At 45.7% G+C, this 10,459-nt stretch overlaps 1 protein-coding gene across 1 annotated transcript in view; it reads right to left on the reverse strand.

The window, feature by feature from the left end:
* The window catches only part of Cgas (cyclic GMP-AMP synthase), a 10,769-nt gene extending 5,759 nt beyond the window's left edge, over window positions 1–5,010 (reverse strand). The window contains exon 1 of the mRNA XM_059268269.1: window positions 4,049–5,010. Within this exon, the coding sequence (XP_059124252.1) occupies window positions 4,049–4,744 (696 nt within the window). The 5' untranslated portion in view covers window positions 4,745–5,010. The remainder of the gene's footprint in view (window positions 1–4,048) is intronic.
* Between the last annotated feature and the right edge of the window lie 5,449 nt (window positions 5,011–10,459).

Genomic DNA, 10,459 nt, shown 5'->3' on the forward strand with positions numbered 1-10,459 from the left:
AAACAAACAAACAAACAAAAAAAAAAAAACAATGACATCATGAAATTTGCAGGCAAATGGATGGAACTAGAAAATATCATCCTGAGTGAGGTAACCCAGACTCAGAAGGACAAACATAGTATGTACTCACTCATAAGTGGATACTAGATGTAAAGAAAGGATAACCAGACTACAACCCACAGCTCCAGAGAAGCTAGCTAAGAAGGAAGACCCAAAGAGGGATGCATGGATCGCCTTGGGAAGGGGAAATAGGTGAGATCTCCTGAGTAAACTGGGGGTGAGAGTGGGACAATGGAGGGTAGGGGATAGGGGATGAGAACATAAGGGAACAAGATGGTCAAGCTCGAACAGGGATGGAGTGGGAAAGCAATGAAAGAGATACCATGACAGAGGGAGACATCATGGGGATAGAGAGAAACCGAGAGCTAGGGAAGTTCCAGGAATCCACAAGGATGACCCCACCTTAGACTACTAGCAATAGTGGAGAGGGTGCCTGAACTAGACTATCCAGGTAATTAGATTGGCGAATACCCTAACTGTCATCATAGAGCCTTCATCCAGTAACTGATGGAAGCAGATGCAGAGATCCACAGCCAAGCACAGGCCGAGCTCCAGGAGTCCAGTCGAAGAGAGTGAAGAGGGATTCTATGAGCAAGGAGGATCAAGATCATGATGGGGAAATGTACAGAGATGACCAAACCAAACTAGTGGGAACCCATGAACTGTGGACCAACAGCTGTGAAGCCTCCATGGGACTGGACTTGGCCCTCTGCATAGGAAAGACAGCTGTGTAGTCTGATCTGCTTAAGGGGCCCCTGACAGTGGCATCAGGATCCATCCCTAGTGCATGAGCAGGCTTTTTGGAGCCCACTGCCTATGGTGGGACACCTTACACAGCCTTGGTGCAGGGGGAAGGGCTTGGACCTGCCTCAACTGAGTGTATCAGGCTCTGCTGACTCCCCATGGGAGGCCTTGCCTTGGAGGAGGTGGGAATGGGGGGTGGGTTGAGGCAGGAAGGCTGGGAGGGGGAGGGGTATGGGATCTGTGGTTGGTATGTAAAATGGATAGAAAATTTCTTTTGGGTTTTTTTTTTTTTTTTTTTTTGGTTTTTCGAGACAGGGTTTCTCTGTGTAGCTTTGTGCCTTTCCTGGAACTCACTTGGTAGCCCAGGCTGGCTTCGAACTCACAGAGATCCACCTGGCTCTGCCTCCCGAGTGCTGGAATTAAAGGCGTGCGCCACCACCGCCCAACTGAAAATTTCTTAATAATAAAAAAATAATAATAAGGAAAAGAAAAGAAGGAAGGAAGGTAAGATCCCCAATATGTATCCCCTCTCAGAACAGGACCACCACACCTGAGAATGGGTAGTCCCTGTTACTATACATATTATTGGTTTTAGCTTGTAGATTCTCTCAATTTGTACGTTTGTTTGTTTGAAAACAGGGTCTTACTCTGTAGCACAGGCTAGGCTGGAACTCAAGTTTGGTTCCCAGCACCCATACCAGGCAGCTCACAGCCACTGTGATGACACCGTCGTCTTCTGGCCTGCAGTCCTGTACACAGGGTACATATAAACTCACACATACACATAAATAATATACAAGTAATTTTTTTTTAAAAAATAAAAGCCTTTCCACAAAAAGAACTCTAGTCTTGGATTGCTTCTCTGGCAAACTGTTCCAACACAGGAAACAAATCAATCAAACACAAAACCCATAAAATTCACATATTAAAACCCTAGGAATAGCGGTTAATCCCAGCATTCAGAAGGCAGAAACAGGTAATCTCTGTTGAGGCCAGCCTAGTCTACCTAGTGAATTTTACTCAGCCAGGGCTACACAGTGAGACTCTATCTCAACAAACAAAGTCACCAAAAACATTTTTTTAAATAAACCTTGTGATGTTACCTTTTATATCACAAAATACACACTGCAGCCACCCTCCTGCCACAGTGGTCACAGAAATGTGTATTGAGGTGACACACGCCTGTAAACCTAGCCCTTGGAAAACTGAGGTAAGAGAATCACAAGTTTGAGGGGCCAGCCTGGGCTACACAGTAAAATCCTGTCTAAAACCAAAACAAACAATAAAACCCCTTTTCATGTTTCCAACAATAATCATAATAAATACTTTTCCTATATTAAATACCACAGAGAGATAAAGAGAGAGCTCAGTTGGGAGATGATTTTGCTTAGCATGCATGAAGCCCTGGGTTCCATCCCAGCATTGAATAGACTAGGACTACATATGATGATGGCATAATTCCAGCACTAGGGAGGTAAAGTCAGGAGGATCATCCTTGGCTACACAATGAGTTAGAGGACAGCCTGGGATACATAAGACCTTGTCATAAAATAAAATACAGAGGTAAAGTAGAGTAAAGTAAATAAAAATACCACACAGCCTTCATTAGTTAGAGTTGTGCTTTAAAAAAAAATAATAATAATTTATGCCGGGCGGTGGTAGCGCACGCCTTTAATCCCAGCACTTTGGGAGGCAGAGGCAGGCGGATCTCTATGAGGTCAGGGCCAGCCTGGTCTACAGAGTGAGTTCCAGGATAGCCAGGACTGTTTCACAGAGAAATCCTGTTTTGAAAAAAAAAAAATATCTTATTTATATGGGTGTTTTGCTACATGTATGTCTTTGCACCATGTATGTGCTTGGTGCCTCTGCAAACCAGAAGAGAGTGTCAGATCCCCTGGAAGTTCAGGGGGTGGTGAGGGTAGTTCACGTGGGTGCTAGGAACTGAACCCTGGTCCTCTGGGCGAGCAGCCAGTGCTCTTAACCCCTGAGCTCTCTCTCCTGCCAGCTACTTGGTTTTTATGCTATTTTTACCTCATTTGCACATCTCTTGCTAACACATTTCAATAGCTGGTTTTAGTTTATTGGTTTTTGTACCTAGTAATCTTGCTAATTCACTGATTATTTTAATAGTTTGTACTATTATGTCATCTGTACATAATAGTTTTTTGCCCCTTTGCCAATCTTACTCATTTGGTTTCTTTTTCTTGCCTTATTGTAGTGGCTATATGTACTAATTTGTTTTTATAATCCATTCATGTTGCAAGTTGCTATGTTTTTTTCCCTTTTTATTTTTTTTTTTATTATTTTGTTTTGTTTTGTTTTGTTTTTGTTTTGAGACAGGTTCTATAGAGTCCTAGCTGTCCTGGAACTCTCTATGTAGACCAAAGTGGCCTCAAACTCACAGAGATCCACCTGCCTCTGCCTCCCTGCTGGGATTAGTAGTTGCCGTAGTATTTGGATAAAACTACTACAATTGATTTACTTCTTACAATCTTCCCTTGTGTTGTACTGGACTGGCCTCTGAGCCACACTGCCACTATCTTCAGGAATTCTGCTAGACCTGCTCTCTAAAGATCAGCAGAGCTAGGCTTGCTGAGTGTTCATATTTGCTCATAGAAGGAGGAGGAGAAGGTCACAGGACCCTCACCTGGGTATTCAACCACCTCACCCAACTAGCTGTAAACAATTCTGCCCTAATTGCCAGTGGTCCCAGGGTCTCTGGAATGGGCTAGACTCAATCTAGAGGATATAGTTGGGGACTCCATCCACTCAGCCACAGCAGAGTCCTCATCCACACTGGGTGCAGACCTTCCACTGTGACTGCTTTAAAGTCACATAGCCTCTCTACCACAACTCCTCAGGAGGAAGTCCAGAGTTCCTCCAAAGCACAGCGTTAAGAGAAACTAGCTATCAATATTGGTCTGTATGCTAACTGAATGAATTAAAAAAAAAAAAAAAAAAAAAAGCCAGGCAGTGATGGCGTACACCTCATTCCCAGCACTCAGGAGGAAGACAGGTGGATCTCTGTGAAGTCGAGGCCAGCCTGGTCTACAGATCGAGATCCAGGACAGGCTCCAAAACTATGCAGAGAAACCATGTCTTGGGAAAAAAAAAAAAAAAAAAAAAAGAGCAGAACGTGGGTTGTTCCAGAAGGGAGCTGGGGAGATACCCAAGGGTGTGGGGAACCCCAAAAAGATGAGGCAGGTGAGGAGTGGGCCCGGAGCCCCTCCAGCAAGCCACTCACCTTCACATGCTCGTAGTAGCTGCCAGTGTTCAGCTTCTGCACGCCTTTGAACTCCGACTCACGGGTCTGCATTCCTTTCAGCAGACTCTTCACGACTTCATTCACCACCTCGGCTGCCACCGAGATCTCATCCCGTTTCAACTTCAAATTTCCTAGAACTCTCTTGAGCTTTTTGTCGAGGGTCTCCGGCTCCTTCCTGGAAGCCCGCGGGGCTCTCTGCTGCCCCGTAGAGCGCGCGCCCCTCCTGCCGCGAGGACCCCTTGCGACCTCGGGCACCTCGGGGGCTGTCGGAGGCTGGGGCTCCCGGACGCCCCTTGAGACCTCAGGGACCTCGGGGGCTGTCGGAGGCTGGGGCTCCCGGACGCCCCTTGAGACCTCAAGGACCTCGGGGGCTGTCGGAGGCTGGGGCTCCCGGACGCCGGGCCGCCCGGCGTCACCTGCGGCGCCGGTGGCCGAGGGCTGTGGGTCCTTGGTGCGCACGGACGCCCTTCCTGGGCGCGCTCGGGGCGCTTGGGCGCGCGGCTTCTCCGCAGGGTCCCCGTCACACTCCGCACGCCGCGATCGCGCCCCCCTTTGCGGGACGCAGCTTCCCGCGTGGGGCCGGGCGGCCACGGTCCCTTTGGGCTCCGTCGTGGCGCGCTTCGCAGCCGGCTTCTTAGCGCGCGGCGCTGTCGGCCTTCGGCGCTGACCTTCCATATCTGAGGCTCTGCGCTCCGGAAAGGAAGAATCGACTTCGGGGAAAGATCGCGGGAAGGGGAACTCTCCGTAACTGCTGGAAACGAAACTTAACTAATCTGGCGGGAACGCAGCTTGTCTGTGCCGCCCAGAGCAGGCGCAGGAACCCGCGTGAGGTCGCACGTCGCCGCCAGGAAGAGGCGGTCCAGGAGATGCGAACTTTCTCACCCGCCAGTGGGGACCAGCTGAGCCATTGGCTTGGAAACCACCCACCCTTCCTTTATTGCAAAGACACGGAAAACACTGACAACAGCTTTGCGGCCAGATTTGCTGACCTACCACCAAGATTTATTTGGGGACCTCGTCGCTCGTACATTTGAAGTTCATAAAAATGTCGTACATTTGAAGTTCATAAAAATGTTTTCTATGTAAGCTTTAAATAAGAATTTGGTGTTCTTGTTAATGAGTAGTAAAAATAACACTAAACGTTTACAAGGTAGATGACTGCTTGGAATGAGTATTTCAAATTATCTGGCTTTCTAAAAAGCACACGAAATCTTAAAGAACTTGTTTAAAGTGCCTATGTGAGTTCCATAAGCAGCACAATCCTACTGATTTGGCTGCTGAGATCCCAGGGCACTTCAGTGCAGACGTTCAGAACGCGATTTCTAAAGTCAATCTTGTCAACAGTGGTTGAAAGTTGTACCTAGCGGGATTTATTTTGCTTTCCCCTGCCTTCGCCTGACAAAACCAGAACCTGCTCTTTCTGTCGACTGCACAGCCCAGAACACCACTTCGTCTTCGGCTAACATCAGAATGTGTAACTCCACTCCTTATTACATAAGCCAGTGTGTCCACTAACACAACACTCAACAAACTGCTGTGATGTTTAACTTTGAGGAAAGTGTGTGTGTGTGTGTGTGTGTGTGTGTGTGTGTGTGTGTGTGTGTGTGTGGTGTGCCATAGACTATGGGGAGTGGGGAAGGATGACACATTGCCTGGATAAAAAGACACTGATCAGTGTGTTGCTGTCCCATCGCCCATGCTATTCTTTTCCCCCCTTCCGGTGAAGGCCTGTACATGAGTTCCCAAAGTGGGAATTTGTCATCTGGCTTTTGGATGGCAAGCAGACATGCCTGGGGACAGAAACACTTCCTCCTTTGCAGAAATATACTTTAGACACGAGACCCCTATATTTAGAATGCCTTGCTGGGCATGATGGTGCACACCTTTAGTCCCAACATTCAAGAGACAGAGGCAGTTCAGCTGATGTCTGACTTTGAGGCCAGCCTGCTGGTCTACAAAGCAAATTCTAGGACAGCCAGGGCTACACAGCCAGAGTGAGACCCTGTCACAGACAGACAGACAAGAGGCTGACAGGAGCCCATCCTCTAGAGTGCCTTGATTAGCTTTTAAAATCAGCCATTCCTAGGTGCAGTTTCAAGGAAAGCATGATGGCTCATCCCAGATCAATCTAAAGTGGAAAGGGAGAACCAGCACATCACACACACACACACACACACACACACACACACACACACACACAAGTGCACAGTTCAGTGATAAGCACATTTATATTGATGGGCAACCCTCACCACCATACATCTCCACAAGTCTCCATCATGCCAAAGAAACTCAGCCATTCAACAGTTCTTTGCACTAGTCTCCTTGGAATCACTTCACTGTCTGCCTGTGATTCTGACTCCTTACTCTAAGTGCTTTAACTCAGTGGGGTCATATTGAGCTACACCTCCATCCTTTATTTGTAGAGTTTGTCTCTAGCAATTCACTTATCCGCTCAATAAATATTTGGCTGCCTAAGACATATCAGGCTCTGTTCTTAGCTCTTGGGATTCGCTAACAATAATTCTTGTCTTCCTAAAGCTTATATTCTCTCAGGGAAAAAATAGGCAAAAAAAAAAAAAAGCAATATACCTCATGTGGTAGATGATAATCTCTACTGAAGAAGGAAAGGGGCCAGGTGTGGTGGCGCACACCTTTAATCCCAGCACTCTGGAGGCTGAGGCAGGTGGATCTCTGTGAGTTCAAGGCCTGGTCTACAAAGTGAATTCCAGTACAGTGAGGGCTACACAAAGAAAACCTGTCTCAAAAAAAAAAAAACATAAGAAAGAAAGAAAAGAAAAGGAAGGGGACTAGAGAGGTGGCTCAGTGGTTAAGGTGTTGGCTGCTCTTTGAAAGGATCCAAGTTCATTTTCCAGCACCACTTCCCAAGAGTCAGTTCCAGGGGACCCAATGCCCTCTTGTGGCCTCCAAGGGCACTAGGTGTATATATGGTGCACAGACAGACAGACATGCAGACAAAACAATGATAACTTTTTTATGAAAAAGAAAACAGCCAGGTGGTGTTGGTGCATGCCTTTAATCCCAGGTGAGGCAGAGGCAGGCGGATCTTTGCTAGTTCAAGACAGCCTGGTTTATAGAACAAGTTCCAGGACAGCCAAGGCTACACAGAGAAACCCTGTCTGGAAAAACAAAACAAAACAAAAATAGTTCAAGAAGGGTAAGGAAAAAGGCATATGCATCCAGAGAGAATAACATTTGAGCAATGATTCAGAAAGGGGCATAGTTCACTGCAACAACCATCCTGTAATTGTTTTTCTTCTAATGTGAATCTTTCTAGCGAACCAGCTCTTAGCATCACCTGGGATGGTACATGTCCATAGTTCCAGTTACTCTGGAGGCTAAGGCAAAGCAGCTTTGAGGCCAGAAGTACAAGTCTCAGTAAGAGAGTGAGATCTTGTCTCAAACAAACAATAAATTTGAGGTCCATCATTGTGGACCCTGATGTAAGGCGTAACAGACTACCTTCCACATAAGGGTTGTATATACTTTCACAGTAGACATTCAGTTAGTCATGTACTTAAGCTACAGGCTTAAAACATTTAAGTTGTTGTGGGATAATCTTTTTGTATACTCTAAATATGTATTACTAGGGGCTAGAGATATGGTTCAGCGGTTAAAAGCACTAACTGCTCTTCCAAAGGACCTGGGTTCAATTCCCAGCATCCACATGACAGCTCACAACTGTCTGTAACTCTAGTTCCAGGGGACCCTCACACAGACATACAGGCAGGCAAAACACCAATGCACATAAAATAAAAATAAATATATTATTTTTTAAAATATGTATTATTCTCACTGGTTAATAAGGAAGATGACTGGCCAACAGTTGGACAGGTAGAGGTTGGGTGGGACTTGTAGACAAAAATAGAGTGTGAAGAAGAAGGGGAGGAGTCTTGGGCATCCCGAGGAGACGCAGAGAAAAGCAAGATAAACTTGCCATGTTGCAAAAAGGTACTGCCACGTAGCAGAGTGTAGATAAAAAAAAAAAAAAATGAGTTAATTTAAAATGTAAAAACTAGTTAATAACAAGCCTGAGCTATCAGTGGAACATTTACAATAAATGGTAAGTCTCTGTGTGTTTATTTGGGAACTGGCTGGCAGACAGAAAAGTATGCCTACAAGAAGTAGTATATTTCAGCTATAGTAGTCCACGACTATAATATAAAAACTTCAAAGGCTGATGCATAAGGATCATGAGTTCAAGGACAGCCTGGGCTACATAGTAAAACCCTGTTGGGTGGGGGGGGGGAGGGGGACATTGGTGACAAACTACTTTGGCTCCAGTCAGATCTTTATTAGTTCAAGGCCAGCCTGGGCTACATATCAATTCCAGGCTGAGAGGGCAAGAGCAAGGAGGAGTTGGGGGAGAACAGCTAGTAAATATTTGATGATTCTTGAAAAATGTCCACTGTTTGTGAAAGAGAAGATTACACAACAATTTATACAGTAGGATCTCACTTTCATTATTCATGGTCAAAGCATAAATACTTACTTCTGAGCTGGACATGCTCGACACACTTGTAATCCCCACACTCAGGTAACTGAGGCAGGAGGATAGAGATTTGGAGGCCAGTTTGAGCTACATAGCAAGAACCTGTCTCAAAGGGAAAAAAAAAATCCAAGCCAAGCACAGTGGCATAAACTTGAAATGCCAGCATTCAGCAAGCTGAGGCAGAAAGATCGTTGTGAGTCCCAGTTCACCTTGGGCTGCAAAGTGAGATATCCCAAAAAGATAACAGAAGCCAGGAAGCTGGCTCCTTGAGATGGCTATGCACTCCTGACACCTGTTTTCGATCCTTAGAACCAAGACTGGATTCCATGGTGCATACCTCTACAGTCTTAGCCCTCTTACTGCAAGTGGGGAGGCAGATTCAGAATTGGCCTGAAGTTCTCTAGCTGGGTGTCCTGGAGTACACAGAACAGCTAGAGAAATAACAAGAGAGGCCCTGCCTCAAAGCAAGCAAGGAGGAAAGAGAGCACTGGCTCCCACCTGTGCTCATACATACTCGCTCACCTCGCTCTCTCTCTCTCCTTCTCCCTCTTTCTCCCCCCTCCCCATCAATATCTAAAACAAAACACCCACAACAACAACAACCAAACCAATACTGGATACAGTGAGGAGGCCTTGAGTTCATGCACATAAAATAAAAATAAATAAATGATTTTTTAAAATATGTATTATTCTCACTGGTTAATAAAGAAGATGACTGGCCAATAGCTGGACAGGTAGAAGTTTTTGCTTTTTTTCTGAGACAGGGTTTTTCTACCTACTCCTGACTATCCTGGAACTCGCTCTGTAGACCAGGCTGTCCTCGAACTCTCAGAGATCCGCCTAACTCTGCCTCACAAGTGTTGGGATTAAAGTTGTGTGCCACCATGCTCAACTAAACAAATATATTGTTAAGGGGACTGGCCAGATGGTTCAGCAGGTTAAAGTATCTGCTGCCAAGTCTGATGACCTGAGTTCAATTCCCAGGACACACAGGATGAAAAGAACTGACTCCCTCAAGTTTTTCATCTCCATATATGCACTATGGCATGAGTAAATCCAAACACATACACACATGCAAATGAATACATGCAATTAATTTAAAAAACTTACCTATAGTTAAGTAGAGAGGAGTAAAATATAGTATAATCACACAATGCATGTACAAAATAATAGCATTCCTATGTTGTGTGATTTTTTTTTTCCTGCAGTTCCAGGGCACCAACAAGCCAAAGAAAATGATTACACTCAAATCTAGCTTAGTGAAACTGAGTTTATTGGAGGCACTTGCAGGAGGATGGATGAGTCAAAGACAGCTGCATCACAGAAAAGCCCACCCCGGCATGGACGACAATCACAAAGTTGCATCCCTGGAGCTCCCTGCAGGACTTGCATGGCTGATAAGAGTCCTGCAGTCTTCCCCCTAGCAATGGTCCCTGCTTACACAGCCTGGGGTGGGGGTGGACCTGGAAGCTTACAAATCTTGCTTCAGCTGAAGTTGTCAATTTTGTTCACTTCTGGAGTTTTTTGAGACTCCCCCCTCCAGGAAGGAAGAGTTCAACTCAGAGGAAATTGTTGTACATACATATAAAAATAGTTACTAGCAACAGAAGGCTGACATTCTTGTGAAGTGAGGATAGAGCACTTGGCGGGAGTTACAAGTTCTCTAATTCTCCATGTCTGTGTTTATGTAATGTTTAAGTTGTGTATAAATAGGGACTGGAGAGATGGCTCCGAGATCAAGAGCTCTTACAGAAGACCTGGGTTCTAGCTCAGTGAAACCATGGTGGCTCACAACCCTTTGTCGCTTCTGTTCCAGGGGATCTGATGCCCTCTCTGACTTGTGTGGGCACACTCATGGTGCACACACACTCATACACATA

The sequence above is a fragment of the Peromyscus eremicus genome, chromosome 7 (assembly GCF_949786415.1).
Source record: "Peromyscus eremicus chromosome 7, PerEre_H2_v1, whole genome shotgun sequence".
NCBI lineage: Eukaryota > Metazoa > Chordata > Mammalia > Rodentia > Cricetidae > Peromyscus > Peromyscus eremicus.